Source organism: Desmodus rotundus, chromosome 8 (genome assembly GCF_022682495.2).
Source record: "Desmodus rotundus isolate HL8 chromosome 8, HLdesRot8A.1, whole genome shotgun sequence".
NCBI classification, from domain to species: Eukaryota; Metazoa; Chordata; class Mammalia; order Chiroptera; family Phyllostomidae; genus Desmodus; species Desmodus rotundus.
Genome location: NC_071394.1, coordinates 31,299,638 through 31,323,246, shown reverse-complemented (window position 1 = coordinate 31,323,246; position 23,609 = coordinate 31,299,638). Strand labels below are relative to the sequence as shown.

General features: G+C 40.3%; 1 protein-coding gene across 5 annotated transcripts in view; it reads left to right on the top strand.

Annotated features, from left to right (window-relative positions):
• The first annotated feature begins 19 nt into the window (after positions 1-19).
• The window catches only part of ESRP1 (epithelial splicing regulatory protein 1), a 55,905-nt gene continuing 32,315 nt past the window's right edge, over positions 20-23,609 (top strand). For all 5 annotated transcript variants that reach the window (XM_024572376.3, XM_024572371.3, XM_024572375.3 and 2 more), the window contains exons 1-10: positions 20-486; positions 1,000-1,128; positions 2,322-2,435; positions 5,277-5,391; positions 17,108-17,206; positions 17,343-17,397; positions 18,630-18,740; positions 18,860-18,992; positions 19,082-19,124; positions 21,079-21,380. In XM_024572376.3, coding sequence (XP_024428144.1) covers positions 355-486; positions 1,000-1,128; positions 2,322-2,435; positions 5,277-5,391; positions 17,108-17,206; positions 17,343-17,397; positions 18,630-18,740; positions 18,860-18,992; positions 19,082-19,124; positions 21,079-21,380 — 1,233 coding nt within the window. In that variant the 5' untranslated portion in view covers positions 20-354. The remainder of the gene's footprint in view (positions 487-999; positions 1,129-2,321; positions 2,436-5,276; positions 5,392-17,107; positions 17,207-17,342; positions 17,398-18,629; positions 18,741-18,859; positions 18,993-19,081; positions 19,125-21,078; positions 21,381-23,609) is intronic.

Below are 23,609 nucleotides of genomic sequence, written 5' to 3'. Positions count from 1 at the left end.
AGGTAGAGCCACATCCCAAAACAGAAAAGCTTTCAGCCATTGCGCGCGCCTCCGGGGGGTGCAGCCCTGCTCCAGTCTTTTTGCATAGAAGCTAGGGCCATTGAATAGAAAAAGGGCAGGTCTGCTGCGCCCTCCTTCCCACCCCCCTTCCCGCCCAGGGTGTGGAGCACTGGCCAGGTGTCGGCTTGGGTGGTTGGTTACCGCCTTTTGCACCAGCAGCGGCGAGGAGGAGGAGGGGGGGTGGGTGCTCTTTCCTTTTCTTTTAGGAGAGGTTTTAGCACAGGTTTTCTCTTCTCACTTCCACTCCGCCTCACCGCCTCCCGACCCCCCTTTTCCCCCTCCCCACCTATCGTCATGACGGCGTCTCCGGATTACTTGGTGGTGCTTTTTGGAATCACTGCTGGGGCCACTGGGGCCAAGCTGGGCTCGGATGAGAAAGAGCTGATCCTGCTGTTATGGAAAGTCGTGGATCTGGCCAACAAGAAGGTATTTCTCCACATTCTGCTCAAATGATAGGGATAGGACAAGAAGTTTGTTGTAGAAGTTGCGGGGGGGGGGCGGTAAACAAGTGCTCTAGTTTCTTCGCTTGTGAGGGGCGACCTGGGGCCTAGGAATTCCAGAATAAAACCAGGCTTGTTGGCCAACAGCCTTGGAGCCATTTCAGCCCTCCAAAATATGGCTCAGGTGGGCTGGCCGGGCGCCGCCGAGCCAGGTGCTCGGCTAGTCGGGGGACGCCCCGCGGAGACGGGCTGGAATCCTTGGGGCCCCAGTGTCCGCTTCCAGGACTTTTACGTCCTGATCCTGGTGGGGGTGGGGTCGGAGGCAGGGCCTCGCGGTCCTCTGCGCCGGAGTCGCTGGCGACAAGTGAGCTTTGATTTTTTGTGACCAGACCCCTCCGGAGGCGTGGGCCGCCCCAGTAGGGGAGCGAGGGAGGAGGGTGTGAAAGGGGCCCCCGTATTGAGGAAGGGGGAGACTGACTCCTGCGTCTTCCCGTCGGAGGTGGGACAGTTGCACGAAGTACTAGTTAGACCGGACCAGTTGGAGCTGACGGAGGATTGTAAAGAAGAAACTAAGATCGACGCCGAAAAGCTGTCCTCGGCGCCGCAGCTGGACCAAGCACTCCGACAGGTGACAGCCCTGGGCCGAGCCGCCCTCCCCCAGCCAGGCCACCCTGGCGTCCCCCGCAGCGGGCCAAGCCTTATCAGGCCGCGCGCGCTCGCCCCGCCGTCCACGTGCAGTGCCGGGGTGGGGGGCGAGACGCCCGGCAGCGTGGGGGGAAACCCAGCGCCGAGGCCCGGGTCGGACCTTTTGGGAGGAGGTCACTGTTTCTCTTCATCTCCCAAACCCCAGGTCTTGGACCAAAATTCTCTAGTTTTCGAGTTGCTTCCTGAGTCATTCCCTAGACCAGAGAATCAGCCGGGTTTTTACCAACTGAGTGATGAGTGGAGTTTAAATCCTAGCGCCCCCATCCCCTGGCCCCAACCGCAAATGCCCGTGTGCCCTGCGGGGCTTTGGATCGGAGGCTCAGCCTGGGGCAGGGGGCGCTATGGTGTAGACCCGCGGGCCGCGCCCCGAGTGCCCGGTTTCGGGGTTCTGAACTGCGAAAGGCTCGGTTCCGGTTCCATTATTACTTCTTTAAGTGGCCTTGGTCTTAGCTCCGGGGAGGGTTCGCAGCCCCGGACGTGCAGAGCTGCTCGTGGGGTCACTGAAAGTGGTGGAATCCTCTTTTTGGAATTGAGGTGACCTAAAACCCGGCTGCTTCGGGGTGCTGACCAAACGCGGGTTAGGAGGAGGCGCCAAACACCTGTGCAGTGTCCGGCGCTCTCACCGCCCCTGCCCTCGCACACGAGTTGCGAATTATAGGGTCAAGTCATAATGTAAGATGCGTTTCAGGAAACGAGTTACCAGGCTTTCCAGAGGGTCTATATACCCATTACCCACGCTGCCCAGTTGGCTTCCTTCCTAAACCTAAAACAAAAAGTAACACCGGGGAATGATGTAATCTAAGGGCAATCTGCTGATGAAACGAGACCTTTGATTTAAAAGTCTTGTATTTTTCACAGAAATAGGAGGGGATACGGACGGACGCTAGGTGTATTTTCTGAGTTCTTGCGTGCTTAACCGCTCTTGATTGGAGAACTTCCCTATTTTAAAGGAAGCTAGACAGTTTGTGGGAGGCTGGTCTTTCTAATGTTGCTTCCAGCGCCTGTTTCCCTTTTCATTGTACTTTGCTCGGTTTTCTCTGGTTATCACCAAGTGGGGCCACTTTGCAGAGTTTGTAAGTCCTGCGTCAATTGCATCCTGTGTCTTGTTCTTTTCAGTTTAACCAGTCAGTGAGCAATGAACTAAATATTGGCGTAGGAACTTCTTTCTGTCTCTGTACTGATGGGCAGCTTCATGTCAGGCAAATCCTGCATCCCGAGGCTTCCAAGAAGGTAAGAAAGCTGGCTTCCCAAAAGCGATTGGATCTTTGCGGTGACTGGAGAGGCATTTTAAAAAGTGGTTTATCTAAGTTTCTCGATTTTAGATAGATGCGTATGGGGAGTTACTGTTTCAGGGGTACAGACTTTCAGTTTGAGAAGACGACAAAGGGGTGGTGGTGATGGTTGTGCAACAGTATGAATGTACTTAATGCCACTGAACTGTATCCTTAAGTTGTTAAAGTGTTAAATACTGTGTTACATATATTTTACCACAATACAAAATTCATGACACTTTCATAGAGGTGTTTGAGATTGCAGAAATTTTGAGATAACCCTCTGGTGACTTAACGAGTTTTCTTTTTGTTTATGTTGTTTTTGCTTGACATTCTCCCTTTTCCAAAGCATAGTAGCTGAATTTCTGGCACTAAAAATAACTACAAGTAGGAGAGAACGGTATTTTAATACACTGTAATATTCCTACCTGTATGGAAAATGCTTTATCCTAGAAAGGAAGGAGCAAAGAAGAAAAGTTCAATTAAACCTTTTAAATTGTAATTCTAATAATTTCATTTAAAATCGTGTGCTGGGAAAGTAAGACTTGGCCATATAACCAGTGAAACATTAATTATGGTGTACTGTGCTTTGTCTGACTTAAAGAAAATGTTCAAAACTTGACTCCTGTATCAAAACAACAGGGTCAGCCCCATATTTTACCTTTTCATATATTTCTGATAGTGGAAAAGAGTATGGAGTGAGAAAAATACAGTCTTCCTGTAGATACACTGTGATTTCCCTCCCTGGGAAGGGTGAGGAGCTGTGGGAAAGTGGAGAGCGTGGGTCACAGATCTAGTGTAGCCAATCATTGCTAATATAGTTCATGTGATCAACTTAGTTTGAGCCGTAACTTGGAAGGGTGGAAGTGAAACATTTTTAGGGAAACGGTGTGGAGCAGTGCTTGCAGTGAGAGGTTTTGAATGACAGTTGATGTCACAAGTGAGTGGTCATTGCAGACCTTTCTCTTCACTCCAGTAGGTAAAGGGGAAGAAATAAAATAAATATATAACGATAATTTAAAACGTTTGAAGGAGAAGCTCAAGTTCCTGTGTCTTGAGGGTTGAAAAAATATCACTCCCTCTATAGGAGCCTTAGTAATTATTTGATTAAAAGGAGGGAGTATTTTTTGTTAATTAAATACTACACCAATTGCTGTGTATGCTTGATCCAGAAATAGACATATATGAGGATTTTTTCCCCCTCAAACTCATATGAGGAGGGGTAAAACTTAATTCTTTCTCTGTTGAGCTGAAGGAAAACAGCTGGTTTTGTTATTTTAGATGGGCTGCCTTGGATATGGAAAAACCTCCAGAGAAAAATGGAGACATTTTCCTGAGTCATTTATTTTAGGATTTTGATTTTAAAAAACTGCAATAATTAATTTAGTATCATAAAAAAGGAACTACAATTTAGTATCATAATAAAGGGTACTCTATTCATGAAGGGAAAGTAGAGAAAATGGTAAAACAGAAAAGTAATCCTGCCAAAAAATAAGAAAGTGTTTTTCTCTAATATGAACATATATGGATTTCTTCAGATTTTTGTAGAAAAGCTTTATTTTAACAAGGAGCATTCACACAACACAAATCTTTTACCCTCCTTGTTTGCTATAACATCAATATCTCCTGTAAGCCCTAAGTAAAATATTCAATATTTTAAATGGATACAGCTATTTCAACCAATCTTTTATTGTTGAACATGTGAGTTAATGTCATTACCAATAGCTTTCAAATTAACATTTTTTTAAGTAATTGTGAGGATGCATGATTCTTTTGGTAGCTGTGTTGAAAACTGACTATAGTGAGGTAATACCTATTTCAAACACAGCATGAGCAGGTAGAGGAGACTTATACAGACATTGTTGCGTAAAGGTTGTGGGTTACAAACTTTTAAAAGTCTTTATTTCCTTGACTTTCTAATGTACAAATGAGTAGGAATTCTCAGTAAGTGAATACAATGAAAGATTTTGAAATTTTAAGAAGAATCTAAATTAAGTTTTAAAAAAATCTTTGAAAGTTACTCAATGAGGAGTATTTTTTTTTTTTTGTCCAGGAAAAAACAAAAGAAACGATAGTTTTATATTTGCCCAGGCAGTTGCTTTGTTTAATGACTGTAAGAAAGTGGTGCTAGTAGCTAAGAACAACAGGTAACTATTTTTCCTTTGCCTTTGAGATTTTTGATGTCTTCTTTTTTTTTTTTTTTTTTAAGTCTAACTTGACTGCTCAGGTATAGCCAGAATAATGGTCAGAAAAAGTAATGAGGGACTCTAATTTGGCACAAAAATAAATCCTTTTAAGGTAATGAGGAATTCCCTATCTTAATCTGATTTTAGTACAGAAAATATGTATGATTAGAACCCAGTATTTAAAACTACTGTGTTTTAAAACTGAATCCTGTGTTTGGGTATACATTGTAAATACATGCATGTGAGAACTGAGAGCTGCCTGAAAATACAGGGAGTCTAAAACAATGGCAGCTTAGAGAAAGAGCGAAGATTTATTGATCAGAAAATATAAAATACAGTAGCCCAAATGTAAATCAGAAATGTTTTTAATGGAATGCATAATGGAACACAAACATAATCCATTGCCTTAAAATAAGATGGATTTTTTCCAATGAGACTTGTATGTAGGATATAATACTATAGCAGAAAATAAAAACACCCTAACATTCTATTTTTAAAAAACATTTAAAAATTGTGGTAAAATATACTTATATTCAATTCTTAGATTCCTGATTATTAGGGAAACGGTGAACTCAATTCATCCAGTTAACAATGTACGCCTTGTCCTCCCTCAGAATGTATTATTGCCTGAATGCTTCTATTCCTTTTTCGATCTTCGAAAAGAATTCAAGAAGTGTTGCCCTGGCTCACCTGAGATTGATAAACTGGAAGTTGCAGCAATGACAGAATGTATCCTTTAAGTGACTACCCAGGGAACATTTGAAAAGATAGCTGCAGAGAAAAGGGTAATTCGAGAAAGAGTTTTGACTTGGTCAGTGAATGGATGACAATGGCCTGTCTAAAACTTGTGTATATGCTATGAAGAACTAATAGTACAATTATGCAATTGTACGCTTTTTTTTTTGTTTTTTTTTTTTGACAGGGGCGGGAGGAGCATGGGAGGAAGAGAGGGGGAGAAACTTCTCAGTCTGTTACCTCTCTCATGCCCCCAACCTGGGACCTGGCTGTCAACCCAGGCATGTGCCCTGACGGGGAATCAAACTGCACCCTTTTGATTTGCTGGACAATGCCCAACCCACTGAGATACACAAATTGGGCCAATTATAGACATCTTTTAAAGCAGTTATAATTTGCTGAATTTTAATGGTGATTTAGGTAGATGAATTTTTGTGAGTTGAATAGATCTAGAATAGAGTTTAATTTCAGATTAAGGGAATGTCTTGGGGTTTTTTTCCCCCCTTTTTGGGTTATTGATGAATTAAATGTGAAGACTAATTTCTTTGATGCTGATTCCAAGGCTACTTGTTCTTGATTATCTTGGTTTTAGGGTTTATTTTGGCTTTTGAATGGATAAGAATTTTTTTTTTTAAGTAGTGGGTATATTCTCTTTACAAACGGCTGTTCATCGGTTATCCTTTTAACCTTCCCTGGGATTGTGGGATATATATAAGATCATGGTGATTATAATAGGCTATCTTTTGAGATAAAGTGAGGTTAGGATTTTACCCCCCCAATTTTTTACTACCAAGATAGTAGTATATCTAATGCGTTATGTGTTAAAAAGTAAATTTAGTAATCACAAATCCTGCGGTCATGAATGCCCCATCATCTTCATCCAGTGAGTCTTTAAAGCACTAATTAATAAGCAGCTTGTGTTAACGAATCAGATGAAAAACCGAGTAATAGCAGGGTTAGGTGACACTCCCAGAGCCACTATGAGAATCGACATGAAGTTGGGTTCGAGTCACTTTCAGGAACTTGTGGATAATAGATGTTTATTCTTAAACTTTCTCATTCTTTTCCAGGGGTGAAAGCCTGATTTTTGTTTTATTTCAAAATTTCTTGATTGAAAAAGGTTGCTTGCATATTTTTCATAACCACTCGTAAGCAGGTCAAACCCATTTTATTTGCCTTCTTATTGGAAGCACTTAGCTGCGATTTTGGTTTAGCTGGTTTAGCTACTGGTTAGTTACTGGTTTAGCTGCCAGTAGTGCTGGGAGAGGGGTGGAGTAAGCACATGTTGAGGGAATTCTTGTAAGAATTTCATTAGCAGGTTGGGACAACAGAAAAATTCTTACTTTTCATTTTGTTGGTTTGAATGCTGTATTAGTTAGCTCAGGCTGCCATAACAAATACCGTAGACTGAGTGACTTAAAGAACAAACTTCTTTTCTCACAGTTCTGGAATCTGGGAAGTCTAAGATCAGGATGGAAGCATGGTCAGTTTCTGGTGAGAGCTCTTCCTACCTCCTCACTGTGTTTCCCATGGGTTGGGGGAGAAGTGGAGGAAATATCTTTCTTTTCCTCTGTACGTCCACAGGCCTAACAAATAATGACCCCTTCCCAATGGCCTTAACTGCGTCCTGAATACTGTCTCCAGACATTAGTCACACTGGGGGCTCGAGTTTCAGCATACGGATTCGTGGGAGGGCTGCAGTTCAGTCCGCAACAAATGCTGAACTGTTTGATGCAGTGCTACAAAGTAGAGATCCAAAAATTCTAAAAAAATAAACTAGTCGATAGTGGAGGGAAACTCTAATAAGTCATCTACATTTATAAAAAGACAATTTGCATATTAAAGTCAGTATTTTAAGAATTGTTTATCCCTGACTGTTCAGCTTCCTCTTGTAGTAAAGAAAATCTTCTCCTAGTGATTACAGGTCAGATAGTAGTAAAAATTTCCATAGCTACAAACAAAAGATTGTGATATTTTAGGTATTTAGGTATATATTTTGATATTTATGTATTAAATGTTTTGATATTTAGGTTTCCTCAATATGTTGACAGTTCAGGGAAAATTTGTTAAGAGTTCATCTACTTTTCCCTTCATGGTTTCTTCAGAGTATCACACATGTGAGATTTTGGCTTCTTATTAAACATTTTCAAGATGGTAAACTGGGCTTTTTACTTGCTCTATGCTGTATTATCTATACACCCCAGTATATGTTACTTTTTGAAATAAAAAGTTGCATTATCTGACCTTTAGATGAATGGGTAGGATGCTATACTGGTTATTTTTTGTCCTTTTAATCCTAGTTCTATAACTATTTGTTGGTAGTTCAGTTTCAAATGTCATGGGGATGGAAATCAAATATAACGGATAAATTGTGAATAAAGCTAGGTCAGACTCCGTTTCAGGTATGTCACACCTGAAATTTTTATGAAGGGTCTCATAGCTCTTAAGTAATGCGTCCATTGAAAAAATAGGGAATTTTATATTTCTTTAGAAATAGCTTAATTAAAGCCTAGTTTCTTTTTGGCTTACATAGGGAGAGTCTTGGATTTATAGTTTTATTGCCAATCAAGAAGTGGATTTTAATCTTAAATGGTTTTATTAATGTTTCTTTGCACGTTTTTTTTCCCATTCAGCAGGTAAGAAATATTATTAAGCTTTCCTAGCAGTGGTTTTTGTTTTATATTGCTACTGTGATCAATTGTTTTGTGACTCCTATTTAGAGGAATCATTATTTCCCTCAGTAGGCCACCAAACCAATTCCTCAGGTCAAAAGCAATCATACCAGATTTGATTATCAACTTGTCCTTATCTATGCAAAGGACTTCTACAGTGTCTGAATTGAAGAGCTGTGTTGTTCTTTCAGACCACTGAACATTTTCCTTTGTCATATGGAATTGGCACTAAATTTGAGAACATAAAGATGGTCATTACACATCCTTGGTGGTTTTGCCAAGTAGGAGGAGAGTCACTTGCTCCTGAGGGGATTACCTGTTCCACCAGGTAAGCCAGCAGGGGGAGGAGGCTCTTGCCGACTCCTGGAAAGGGACAAGGAAGAGAACATGCAGCTGTGCTTTCCTAGGAAAGTCACTGTCTTCTCCACGCCTCAATTTTATCTCTGGTATTCCCAAATGAAAGTTTTGTATCAAGTGCTATGTAACCAAAAAGTATGATGACTTTGATTTAAAAAAATGGGTTTTAGGAAGTTCGTTATTTTAGCCCTTATTTCCCCTCTGTTGCCGTTGAATTGGTTCGAAAACCCTGCGGAGTTGGTGCTGGGCCTGAGTTACGCCGGGGTCCGTGCTGTCACCTGCTTTTGCGTTGTGCAGTCCCAGCTGGAAAGAAGACCTCAGTCAGTAGGTGAGCTGTGGGTGGTGTTCTGTAAGCTTTTTTTGTAATCAGGTGAGGTGGTGAGGGTGTGGTGATAGGGCTTGGGGCCCCTGTGACTTGTTGTTGTTTGTTTTGAGGAAGAAGTTGTCTTGGATCCCTGGTAGAAATTAATGCTAATTGTCTCCTGGCGAAAGGACATTTTGATTATGGGACTATTTACATAAATGAGTTAACCAGTTTTTGAATCGAGTATGTAATCCTATTTTATCCCTCCCAGGTTGGATGGAATTAGTTTCTTCTGGTTTCTTGACCTATGTTTGTAAGCTTTGTTATTTGTGAACTGATTTATTCTTATTCATAAATCAGGATCTCTCCTGTTTTGTTTAATTCCACTTTGCCAAGCCTTTACTAAGGACTTGTTTTTAATAGAGTTTGGCCCTGTGAGGAGGGCAGGTGGAAGAGCTGTCAGGCATGCTGCCTACATCTATGCCATCGATAGTCTCACAACAGCCCAGTGGAGGTGCTGTCACCCTTTCTACAGCCGGGGGGGACTGAGGCTTGGAGGCGCCAGCTTTTGATCCTGAGTCTGATGTGAATGTCCTGCTCATTAACTAGGGGATAATATTCTAGAGGGTGAGGCTGGCGTTTAAAATAGACTATCTCCCTTACAAATTTACATTCCGTGTTTCCTCAGCACATACTGAGTAAACTATTCAGCAGGAAAGGGAAACCGATTTTATAAAATTTCTAGCCAGTTATAGGGTATTGCATCTGTGTGTGCCCATTGACCTTATTAGCAAATGCCATTTTTACCCTTTCCATTATCAGGGTTAAAAAAAAAAATCACTAAACCATTCTCGCCTGCCCATCCAAAGATTAGTCGTGTGTGTGTGTGTGTGTGTGTGTGTGTGTGTTTCACCACTTCTCTCAATGGGGAGGTAAAGGGAATGTGTGTGTGTGTGTGTGTGTGTGTCTGTGCTGCTAACACAGTAACGTTGGCTTGTTTTGTTTTGTTTTTTTGTTTGGTTTTTTGTATATTAAAGATGTTCATATATAGTGAAGTGCTTAAGAACATGAACTCCAGAGTCAGGTTTGTTGAGGGTGAATTTACTGCACCTCTCTACCTCAGATTCCCCATCTTAAAATGGGCATGACTATAGTTAAGGAATAACGAGGCAGTATGTGCAACCACTTAGCCAGCACCCAGCCTGCTGCACACTCTCCAAAGTTGATTGTGATCCTTCAAACCTCACCAGGTTGTTGGGTGTCTCTGATGAAGGAACACAGCTGCCAAGGACTTTGAAAAGGACTTCCTTATTGACTTAAGACAATATTTAAACTGCTTTACACTTAAAATTTTTTTAACTTTGTGCAAGACTGGATATAGACCTTTTAAAGCATCAACTACATGTTGGTACAGGTAAATTTCAAGGTTAATTTCACTTTTGTAAAATATTGTGTGTTGTGAGTGTGGTTCATTCTGCTCTTAGGTGCTTGTTTGATTAATTGTGAACTGGGCGTTTGCAGTCTCAGAAAGCTTCATTGCCCCGCTTAAACAGTGGAAGTGCTGAATCCTCCTTGGTACCTTGTACATATAAAAGGGATTTTAAATATTACCAAGTGTTCAGTAAAGCTGGGCTAGTGGTTGACCTTGTTAGCTAGAGGGGGGAAGAAATTATCTTTGGCATCATATCCATATGATGTGAGCCAAGTCAGCAAATACTCTGGTTTGTGGTAATAAGTTAAAGGACTCGAAATACTGCATATTCTTGGCTAGCACTCAGAGATATGTTGATTATTTTGTGTGGTTTATTTTAATTATAACTTTTAAAATACAAGTTGGGAATTCCAGGATATTTTTTTTATTTTAGAAGGCTTTAGAAGGCTTGTTTTATTGTCATGGAATCTCCCTTCCCTTATTTATCCCATATAAATGTCTTTTTCTAAAGTAAAATTTATGTCTCTTTTGTCACATTAGCCCCAACTTCCATCTTAATTTCTTCTAAGGCAGTGATCCCCAACTTTTTGGCACCAGGGACCGGTTTCATGGAAGACAATTTTTCCACTGGGGATGGCACGGGGTAGGGGGCGGGGAGGGGTTGGGAGGGATGGTTTCAGGATGATTCAAGCACATTGCATTCAAGCTCACCTCCTGTGGTTCAGTCTGGTTCCTAACAGGCCGCGACCAGTACCGGTTTGTGGCCTAGATGTTGGGGGCCTCTGCTCTAGGGTGTAATTGAGTTGTCAGTTTTGTTGGACATTCGATGTGGCACTTCATTACAATATTTGCTAGGGTAGATCTTTTTTTCCTCTTGGGGAAGAGTAAGCCTCTGAGGAATAGAATTAAAACTATGGTTTTATATTATTTTTCCAGCATTTATTATTGGTATAAGAATGTTTTTGTTGCCTTGGCTCCTAGTTATGCTCTTCTCCATAGGCATTCTTGATTGGCTTCTTTCACAGCTCACTTTAAAATACAGCAGATCATTTATAGAACCTACTTTTTAAATTATCAACTCATGTAAGGGTAATTTGCCACTTCTTTAAATAATTGTAGCAAATTTGGTTCTTAGGTGGAGCACTAGTTCAACTTTTCTCTTGCCATATTTTGTTTGCTATTCCTTTGTTCATTACCGTAGGTATTTTATTGTAACACGTGGCAATATAGGCAGTCGTGTTATACTACAAATAAATGAGTAAACAGGATAGAAGGGGAAGAAACAAACTTGTCGTTTGAGGGGTCTCTAGCAGGAAAAAAATGGCTTCGAGTTGAAATTTTGACTTGGGATGCAATTATAATGTATATTTAAATTATAGTTTGAACTTAATTGCTCCACTGTGTATTTGTTATTTCATATATGTGACTCTCTTGGGTGTAAACTAAAAACCTGGTTTTAAAAAGATACTTAGAAATGAAAATTGGTTCTTCTGGAACCAGATGTGTCCATCTTCAGGCAGTTGGGGAAGGTAACTCTTTTTTGAATGGGTAAGCTAATGAACCATGATGAACTTTGTAAAATTTCTCTGTGTGAATTCTTCTTTCAGCTAATAAAAGTGTAGGTTAAATCCTGAAATGTGTTTTGGTAAAGGCGGCACTAAATAAAGCACTCCTCTTGTTCAAGTATAGACAAAAGTCTCTGGGCTCCTAAACTCTGCAGCACTGTGCTCAGTTGTAGCCTGAAATGTTAGTTATGTTCCCACCTGTCTGGCTTTACCCTTCCTCATTTCCTCATGGCACTTCTCGCTCATCCAGCTGGCTGGGCCTGTTGGTGCTGTTGTGGCTGCCTCAAGGGCAGGATGAGTAAGTTGCATGACGAGCCATAAATCAGGAGGCACAGACTCATCTTGCTTTCCCTCAAGATCAGACGTGCAGCAAGTAATTGAATCTATAATTATAAATTGATAGGGGAAAGAATTGGTACTGAAACTTTTTTTCCTCACTCCCTTTCATTAGTTCATGTTGAATTCTGGTAAGGATTACGAATTGAACAAACCTTTCAAAGAGAGGGGTGTGTGTGTGTGTGTGTGTGTGTGTGTGTGTGTACGGGGGTGGTTTGGGTATGAAGGAGGTTAGGTGACTTAAAAGTTGTTGGAGCTTAGAGCTGCTGATCCTTTTGGTGTGTGATGACTTAAAGAGAAACATGTTAGGACGTGTTGAATGGAACCAAGTTAGCCAAATGTCTAGAACATATTCTTTAAAAAAATGTCTTTCCAATTACATTTTGCTTCAATATTATTCTGTTTTAGTTTCCGATCTACAGCATAGTGGTTAGAAAAGCACATACCTTCAAGAGTGGTACCCCTGATATTTCAATTATATACCTGGCCCCATGCATAGTTATTATGATGCTATCGACTATTCCCTGTGCTGTAATTTAAAGCTCTGTAGAAAATATTCTTAATTACAAAGTAGAATTCAGTAAAAATAATTCTTCAGCTACAATTCTATACCTACACAGACAGGATGCTTTACATTTTTACTTTTGATTTACTTTTACTTGGCTCCTACATACACATTTAGAAAGCATTTCACAAAGTATTGCTCAAAACAAATTAGGCAAAGCTTCTTGGTGCAGGAAATTATGGACATGTAGTCAAATCAGATCTGTATTATAATTCCAGCTCCATTACTTACCAGCTGGGAAACTGAATGAGTTACAGCTCTTTTCTGAATTCTAGTTTCTTCATCTGTTTGGTTTTACTATTGGCAGGACTATTGTGAAAATCGAAGGAAATAGATGGTGTTTGGCCAGTTACCTTTAAAAATATCTGTCCGGTAATGGTCTCTTACACGTAGGAGCTTTTCCTGACAGTTCTATAGATGGTTAAGGGGTGAAGTCAAAGCTGTTGGGAACTGTTAGTTTTCACCAGTGGTTCTCAATGAAGGGTGTTGTTTTGCCCACCAGGGAGCATTTGGCAATGTCTAGAGACATTTTAAATCATAATCAGGGTGGGTAGGAGCCAGCATGCTACAAAAAAAGTCCTACAGACCTATAGTCCCTCCCAACGGAGACTTACCTGCCCTACAGGCCAGCAGTGGCTTATACAATAGGATTGTTTTCCATTTCTTGGATACGTTTCTCCCTACTCCATTCTCTTTATTCCTGACAAAGCAGAAGATGTTACTAGAATTACAGGGCTCCCAACGAGTATTCGGCAGTAACGGAGCTGATGTGTTAAACTAGGGCCTAGTCCCAGCTAATCTTTCTTAGTTCTGTGAGCATCCTTAAAGTACCCCTCCCTGCTCCTCCACAGAAAATGTAGGGCAGTTGTTTCCCCAGAGTATCTCTGTCCTTTGGTTCTGGTTTTCTGTCCTGTCATCATAGTCTTTGAAAATGGCACTGAATTAATAAACATGTTCTAGTACGGCCTCCCCACAGGTGACCATTTTAATGACTCCAACAGGTTGTCATTGCTCTGTTGTTTAAATGTCTCCTGGGACTGATTTTTCTAATTCTTCAGTGAGCAGCACCTGTATTTTATCACTGGAAGATGTAAGGGGTGTGATATTGTGTGTGTGTGTGTGCGCGCAGAATTATCTACCACTTTAGCCTGATGATTATCCTGTGAGTATACAAATGGAATCTGGTAAATTCAGATTTTTCAGCCATAAATGTGTCCCTCCGCGTGATTATATAATGGGTTATGAAAGTTGGTCACCTGAAGGTTCTAGGAAGAAGGCGAAGGCCATCACTTACTACATGCCTGTTTTGTGCCCTGGGCTTATGTCACGTTATGTAATCTTTACAAAATACACCCCAGGGAACTAAAGGTGATCACAGTTTAGGCTCCACAGATAAGCTGAAATGCAGTGGCTAAGTAGTTTGCCAGGGAACGTATGGCCACATTTGTCCGTGTGGTATGTTTAACTGCAGAGACATGTAGCTCGTGAGGGACACCACCACACAGATTTGCCTGGCATGGTGGTAGAGGGATGCAAGGTCTCTGCTGGAGGAAGGACGGAGGAGGCAGGGGGAGGGGTGAAATGGAAAGGGATTTTGAGTTGAGGATGGAAATTATTTTGAATTGAGGGTGGAATGGGGTATTATTCACTGCATTGACTCTTCAGATGATTGGCTGTAATGCTGGGTGGAAGGGAGCTCTCTGAAATGTTTTAACATTATATATCCTCTTTTGAGGTAAAATACTACTTACAAACTTTTTCTTCATACCTTCCTTCATTTTTTATCCTTATACCGATCAGAAAATTATAAAATAAGGCAAACATGCTAATAACCACCACCCAGATGGCTATTCATTTTATTTTTAAAATTGTGGTGAAATTGGAATACAAGCCTATGTTTATTGCAGGGTGTACAACATTATAATTCAATATTTATATATACTGCCAAGTGCTTACCATTCTAAGTCTGGTCCCCATCCATCACAATACAATTGACTCCTTTCACCCCTTTTGCCCTCCTCCCAACCCCTTCCCCTCCAGTCTGTTCTCTGTAATCTCTGAGTTCTTTTGTTCATTTATTTTGTTTTGTTTTTTAAGATTACACATATGAGTGGCATCACATGGTACTTGTCTTTCTTCGTCTTATTTGTTTCACCCAGCATGATATCCCCAGTGCCCCTCCATGTTGCTGCAGAGGGCAGGGTTTCCTTCTTTGTTACGGCTCAATAATATTCCATCGTGTATACAGGGTGGGCAAAGAAGGTTTATGGTTGTGAGTATGGGAACATTTATTATTCATATTACAACTTTAAACCTACTCTGGTCTACCCCGTATGTACACATCTTCTTTATCCATTCATCTAGGTTGCTTCCACATCTTGGTTATTGTAAATAATGTTGCAGTGCACACAGGATGCGTATGTCTTTTTGAATTAGTGTTTTTGTATTCTTTGGATGACTACCCGGAAGTGGAATATAGGTAGGTTATATGAGATAGCTCTATTCTCAATTTTTGAGGAATTTTCCAATAGTTCTACACAGTGGCTGCACCAGTTTGCGTTCCCACCGGCTGGGTGTGAATGTTCCCTTCTCTCCACGTCCTTTCCCATACTGAGTCATCTTTTTGACAGTAGCCATCCTGGCAGATGTGAGGTGATCGTTAAGGATTTGATTTCCATTTCTCCAGTGATTAGTAATGTTGAACATCTTTGTTTTCATTTTAAAGTTGAGAAAATATATAGAGTCCATAGTATTATTTTTGTTTGTTTTTAAGAAATTTGTGTATTGAGAGCAAGAGGAGGCAAGCAATATAAAAATAAAATGCTTATTTGGCTTTAATTGGCTTTTCTTTCTCCTGTGAAATGGGGATGGGATTTTACTTGTATGTGTTCGAAGGGTCCCAATCAGCTCATGAAATCCTTAAACAGAGGGAAGCTGTGGGACACATGTTCCCTAGATGACCCACGGGGAGAAATCAATCAGAGTGGGAGTAATTGCTCAGTGCTCCCTGCCTCTTTCCCTTCTGCTTCATGTGTACTACAAAGTAGGCATCGTATGCAGTAGTGAGCCCAGCCGATAGGAGTTCCGGAGCCCGGTCTGCCAGCTTGGCCCCAGTCCAGTTCCATTATTTTGTCCACAACCTTTTTGATTTTCTAAATAATCCAAGGAACTCCTTTCCCATGAGTACTGTCGGGTCCTTCTTTATTAAGTAGGCTTTATCCTCAGCAAATTTGTGAAACATGAACATCATGATTTCTGCGGTGTGTTCCACTTGATACAGCGTTTTGGTGAGGTCTTGTCTGGAGGCGTGTGTGGCAGGGTCGCTGGGCCGGCTGGAATGTGGGCTCAGTCAGTATTGTTATATGCATTATACTACGTTATGAAATTAATGCACATTTATACATGATACAAAGTGTGGCTATAGCATTGAAACTTAAAAACGTCAATGACTGTTAGCTTCCTAAGGTAAACTATCTTAACAAAAATGCATGCTTATTTTAGAGAAATTGCAAATTCATAATACTTGATGAAAATTTCTTTTGGGTTTCACCATCAAACCCAATTTGAGCCATGCATTTCTTATTCCTGTCTTAACAAACAACTTACTCCCTTGATTAAGAGCCACGTTGGCCAATGTTGTCTCTGAGTGCTTGAATTATTTCTCACAAATTTCCTCTCAGAGAACAAGCATTTGTTGCCATCCAAGATGGCCATACTCTGGGGCTCTAAAAATGTAGAAGGGAAGTTCCTGAGTAGAAGTGTCATCACAAAAATAGTGTCACCAGTAATTTCAGGTGTCTTTTTCCAATGTTAGGCTAAAAAAACGTCATTTAGTGCCTTATGGTTTTAACTCATGTAACTGTGTCTTTAAAAGCCAGCATGGTCATTGCCTTGTGCATGCTGTAACAACGTATAGAATAAAGGATTCTGTTAACTTTGCTGAACACATGGTTTGAAACTAAACAGTCTCAGTATTCGTGCATTTACTACTACTCAACAAACTTTTATTGCTGGTAGAACCTCAGGACAGGGTTGATGTGGACATTTTACCTAAGAGAGCACTGGAAACTATAGCAAGGGTGGGTGAAGTCCAGACTGATGGGACACAGCCATGATGAGATTTCAAAGAATTGTCAGCCAAGCCCTGGCTGGTGTGGCTCAGTGGTTGAGCGCTGGCCGGTGAAGCAAAGGGTCGCTGGTTTGATTCCCAGTCAGGGCACATGCCTGGGTTGCAGGCCAGGTCCCCAGTAGGTAGGGGGTGTGTGAGAGGCAACCACACATTGATGTTTCTCTCCCTCCTTCCCTCCCCCTCTCTAAATAAATAAAATCTTTAGAAAGAAGAAGAAGAAGAAAGAAAAATAAAGAATTGTCCATCAAGATACATTTTACTTGGCTTCTTAGGTCTGTGTGAGTTTAATTTGAGGTCAGAAGCAACCTCATTTTACCTCCCCAAAATGTTTCCTTGACTTAATCTCCCAGATTTAAATTTAGAGAAGAATAGTTCAGTCTCCCGGTATGGAGCATCTCAAGTTGAAGATATGGGAAATATAATTTTAGCAATGATTTCAGAGCCTTATAGTAAGTATCTCTGCGGTAACAGTGCAGACCTAGAATTTGATCCCATCCTCTTTCCCTCACCCATACCTTTGGATTTCCTTTCACAGCTTTGTCTCCGTAAGAGCAAAAATGATGACTTGTATGTTCTCGTTTTTAGATCACAGGTTTTCAGATCCAGAGAGAGTGAATTACAAATTTGAAAGTGGCACTTGGTAAGTACTTGAGTACTCTTCCATTTAAGCCTTTTGATTTATTTTATTCCCTTTGTGATATTTAACTCCCTTTATATTTTGGCTATCCATTTTTCAATATTAGGTCATTTACATAAGGATGTTATATCTTAAAGTGTGCTTGGATGTCAGGATTAACATTTAATGAAATATGTGCATCCTTAGTCACTATGACGTTAACTACATTATATGTTTGTGTCTATGATTTTTATTTTAGCCTCTCTGAACTATCCATCCTCTCACTGGAAAACTTCCAAAGGAAAAATCATAGGCTTTAAAAAAGCTCACCAGATCTTTACTGAGATAATTTAAAGTATGCCCTATCAGCTCCTACTTCAAAGCAAAGGAAATACCTGGGGAGGAGTATGAAATGGTGGTATCTCTGTTTGTGATCACAGGTAGACCTGCTCGAGTTTGTAAATCACTGTAGTGAATTCCATGAGATTGCCTGGTGCCCGATGTGAACAGAAACTTCTGACATCTTTGCCCACAGAGAGACTTTGAGGCCTATGTAGTTGTGGAAAAAGTGACTCATTAGGAAAATGTCCTAGGAGTACTGAAAATATGAACATAGAGGGCATGGAGCATCAAAGGTTTCAAAATATATCGTACATGATTTGCAAATGACTCATTAAGGTGTGGGCACTCCCAAGCATCTCCGTAAACACTCCCTGTGATGGCTCCCGTTCGATAGAGGAGGTGATTTAGTGGCAGGCTGCGAGTGTGCACACACGTTCCAGATGTGGGTTAACTGCCACCTGCACGGAGATCTTAACTTTTGCTGTCAAACTGGGTTTAAAACCTACTGGTGTACTGGCCAGTTCAGAGAAGGAACTTGAACCTATCCTTCTTGGTTCTAGAACTTACCGGCCATCAGGATGTTGGGAGAACTCTGCTTCCTGTGAACTGGTACTGGGTCCTCTGAGTTTATGTCAAGCAAGCGGCAACTCAGCTGATAGATGAAGTGCTGGGTGAGCCAGCTGTGTTGGATCTGCATAGCCAGTTGTCTTTCTATAGTGAACCACTTAAAAGTAACATTGAATTATGCCCAGATGATTTTTGAGGTTACAAAATAAAAACAGGCAGTATTAAAAGTCTATCTGAACGCCGCGTAAATAATACCGCATGTGCAAATGAGCAAATTGTCTTCCGGGGGAAATAGGTCAGGCTCACTAGCATTAATCATGCAACCTGAAATTATGCTTGATCCACAGCAGCAAGATGGAGCTTATCGACGACAACACGGTAGTGAGGGCCCGAGGCTTACCATGGCAGTCTTCCGATCAAGATATTGCAAGATTCTTCAAAGGGCTCAATATCGCCAAGTTGGTGGTCTTCAATCTCTAGTTTACTTAACAATCCCAAAGGGAGAAGGGGTTTCCTCTCATTTTTTGTCCTGACTGTATTATTTTTCCTACTGCTCTCTGTTCTGTTCTTTTCAAAGGGGAGGTGCAGCACTTTGCCTGAATGCCCAGGGTCGGAGGAACGGAGAAGCCCTGGTTCGGTTTGTGAGTGAGGAGCACAGAGACCTTGCCCTGCAGAGGCACAAACATCACATGGGAACGCGCTACATTGAGGTACAGCCTCCCAGCCTGAGGTCCTTCACGTCTTCTGCATGACCATTAGAAGGCTCAGGAACTATTTACATTTCCCTTTCTTTTCTTAGGTTTACAAAGCAACAGGTGAAGATTTTCTTAAAATTGCTGGTGGTGAGTGCCTCTTATAAAATGTGGCTATAATAAGATTCAAAAATTTTACTTAAATATCAAATCAAGGGTAGATAAATAGCCTTGAATGGTTTTTGTTTCCCAGGAAAATATAGGAATCAACCTTATTTTTTTTAATAAGGGGAAGAAAATGTCCAATAGTGTCAGTAAGTGTAATGCATAACACTGGCCCTAAGGCTTGAGTCAATCAACTGTTGTTAAATAGCCGTTAAACATAGTATTATTCAAAGGTGAAAGGGCCGCATAAAGTCACATACACAGGGAAAGAGTAGTTCCTGAAAGAAAGTAAATAGTCTGAAAACTACTTTCAAACAGCCACATTAGAAAACCTGCAATTGTTGCATGTCTGCTTCTAGTTTTTCTCGAACTTCCCTCATTCATCAGTGGCCATGAACATGGTAACTTTCTGGCTTCTAGTACTTTAGGATATGTACCGTTTGCAGTAATATGGTCTGAAGGAAGCAGGAACATATAAAGTCTTGATCTAATTCTTGAGTGATTTATAACCTTAAAACCTAAAAATAACAGGTGCGTAAAAAGGTTAACTGTGATTTGTCCAACAGTTTTTTTTTTCTATACCTGTAACTAAATACTTTATAAGTTTTTATTGCAAGTTTTCCTTGCCCCTTTTAGTATAATGAATATCTTCCTATGTTACTCAATTTTCTTAAACATTAACTGCTGTTTAGTAATACATGTACCATAAATTTTCATTAAACATCCCTGTTGGGCATTTTAGAGCGTGTTTCCAACTCTTCACTCTAAGTAGGTTGCAGTGAATATTTTTGTGTCTCTGTATGGGCTGCGCTTTGGGATGAATGTCTAAAAGTAGCTGAATCAAAAAATGTTGATGGACCTTTTAAGAGACTGTTGACACCTATTGCCAAAATATGCTAGGTTGACTGTCCCCTAACTACAGAGGACATTTTTATCCCTGCATTACAGTATAGCCCTGGTAAAAAACCTTCGCAGTTTTAGAACTTCAGTAACAGCACCCCGTTGACACACTTGTCTGGTATAATTCTGTTCTGGCTCTTATTTCTGGAGATAAACCAGGGCTTCTAAATTCATAGCTTCACGCTTAATAGTATTTCCAGAGTTCCCAAAGTAATGCTTGATATTAATTAGGGGTAAAGTATATTTTGAGTTGTTATATGATCCTGAGTTTCCATGGTAGATAACATTGTAAATTACAGATGGCAAAGTTAATTAATGTTCAGGTTAATGTCTGGGATTTCATGGTATGTGGGGAGTATGGTTAAGGGACAATGTTACTAGTGTATGAGCTTGAGTGATGTGCATTTGAATATTTTCTATGTGGCCATACTGTACAACATGCGTTGTGTTAGGCAGAATATTGATAAATGTTGAAGTATATTCATTACACTGTTCTCTCTATTTGAGTATGTTTGAATCTTAATAAAAAGTAATCAGAAAAATAATAACAAAAATCACTAAAGTACTTTAGATGTAATAACTTATTCTCATAATTTATTAGGTAGGTAAATTTACCCTCACTTAACAGATAAGGAAACTATGTCACAGAGGTTAAACTTCACTGAAGTTTACCCTAGTGGTACCCTAGTAAAATGGCAAAGCCAGGATTAGACCCAGACATTCTAGCTTCAGCACCTATGCCCTTAACCACCATGGTGATTAATTGCCTCTCCATGAGAAGAATCTGGTGGTTGGTCCATAATTTAACTGTCTGGCTACCCCTCTAATTGGGAGGTGTTTTTATGAAAAAATGGTAGGGGGAAACTTTTAAGTCTGTGGGAGAATTCTTTTTTTCCTGGGATGTAATTGTAAATTTGGGTGGGAGTGTGGGTCTTAATTTTGAATTCAAGGCATTGCCTAGAATTTTACCATTTTAAATTTGGTAAAGTTGATGTCTTAATCATTTCTCCCCATGCTTCCTAATATTTGTGTGCCCTAGGTACATCCAATGAGGTAGCGCAGTTTCTCTCCAAGGAAAATCAAGTCATTGTCCGCATGCGGGGGCTCCCATTCACAGCCACAGCTGAGGAAGTGGTGGCCTTCTTTGGACAGCATTGCCCCATCACTGGGGGGAAGGAGGGCATCCTGTTTGTGACCTACCCAGATGGCAGGCCAACAGGGGATGCTTTCGTCCTCTTTGCTTGTGAGGAGTATGCACAGAACGCACTGAGGAAGCATAAGGATTTGTTGGGTAAAAGATACATTGAACTCTTCAGGAGCACAGCAGCTGAAGTTCAGCAGGTTGGTTTTCAGTAACATGGTGGTGGTTTTGCATTATTTCTGGGTTTTTTTTTATTTCTGAAAACAACCCTCCATTATTCATTGTTAAAATGAAAACTTGGAAAATACAGAAAGCATAAGTGCACAAAAAAAAATCTTGCTCCCTAACCAAATGGTAACAATCACTGTTAGCTTGTATACACACAAAGCACATATCATGTGTTTTTTGTATTCTGTTTCAAAACAATATCTTGAAAGTATACTCATGTCCGAAAAAATTTATATTTGAGTTAATGTGTCTCATGGAGTTACATAATTTATTTCAAATTTCTATTGTACATTTGGATTGTTTTTTGTTTTCCTACCATAAGGAGTTTCTAGATAAACATTCTTATAAAACTCTTCATTTCTGGTTGATTTCTTTAGAACTGAATATAAGGTATGAGCTTTTAAAGTTTTTAATTTTAATGTCTTGCCAAATTTATTTCCCAGTAAGCTTGATCAGTTCCATGCTGCTGGTGGCAGAGTTTTCTTCTGTCCTGCTGTTTTCAGAATTCAGAGTTGTTTTGAGGCACAAATCAGTTCCTAATAACGTCCTAAGACCTCAGCATGGAACCATCTCTAGGATCTCAGGGCTTTTGGCTTTTCTTCTTGATTTACCAGCTGAACCTTTCTCTTCCAGGGTCAGCTAGTGTTTCCTTGGTATCTGAGACCATTACTGTAGACTGTCTCACAAGGCTCTTTCAGCTTACTCTGTTTGGGCCCTATAGTAGAACATAGTCAATGGTTCCTTTGGACTTTTCTGCAAGCAGTTAGGACAATGACTCTACTGTTATTTCTGTGAGTTTATGAAATGATTTTGTGTAGCTTCTACAAAGCCCATTGTATGTTATGATTTAAAATAAATAAGTCTGTACCTTATTGAAAATGAATATCAAATTCTGAGTCTCTGAAATAAGCTGCACATGCTTTGGGCTTCAAATATTATACACATCCTTCCCAAACTAGAGGGGGAAAATGAGATTTTTTTCATTGGAAGAACAGTTTCATGGAAATCATAACCTAGAATGGACTACCCCAGGGCCTTGGCTGCTTTATATTGATTGGTCTGGGTGTAGAGTATGCTACCTCTGTGTGACTCTAACATAAGGTAGTTTTGAGTGTGGGTGAGCTTCCCCTCAGCCCCCTATTTCTAATGATTTATGTAATAAGATTTAAAGTAGTCATAGGCTCTGCACTGTTTTCTTTTCATTACTAATATTTCATTCAATAACTATTTGCTCACCACCTATTTGACAGGTTCTGTAGGTGCCAGATAGACCATTTCCTGCCTCAAGTCTGTCTAGACCATGTTTATTTTCTAATGTTTGTGCTCTGTCTGGATTGTATACTTTTTTAAAACCTTACATTTTCTTGGTTGTGTTTATTCTTTGATTCTTTTTATTATTGTTGTTTGGTCACCTCTTACTCAAACAGCAACTGGACAGGGTATGAATAAGGAAATTAGGGCAAATTTTCGCAAGTTCAATTGTTGTATATTTTCAGTTTATGGGATGATAAAGTTTGCATGGGTCAGTTGTTCAGAAAACCCAGGGATATCACACATGGCATTTGCACAGGACTCCCGAGTATTATCAGCTAGTGGCCATGTTCTAAACTCAGACAAAAATAGGCAAGAACTTTGAATTGCCTGGGAGCAATTTTTTCTTCAAAAGGTACTTGGCCTCATTCATTCTCAAGATAGCCAAATTCTATTCTATTTAAGAGTCAAGATCCTGTGTCTTGCCAGTGTCTTAAAGTTCACTTGGAAACTAAGTGATTATTTTTATGGTCACTAAATTATTTTTTCATGTTTACATTATTCTGCCATTCTATCTTTTTTGCTTTGGATGTTATTTGCTTTATAAATGTGACATGATATCGTAATATAATCCATAGTCCTTGTTTTGCCTTTGGTTCCATTACTGGGTTATTGTCTTTATGCTTCCTGGGTTTGAAGGTGGAATGTGAAGCAATATTGAGGGGACTATTGGACTTAGAAAAATGAGATCTAATAGATTGCTACAACAGTCCATGATTAGCAATTCCAGTGATTTGTGAAAGTTGCAACTTTAAGAATATTTGCCCCAAAGCAGATAGTGATGCGTTGTCTAGTAGACAGGTCCTGAATCTAAGCACATTTGTGTTGTGTGTGGCATATCCCTCAGCACGCATTGAACGAAAGTGGGTATTGTGCCAGCCCAGCTGAAA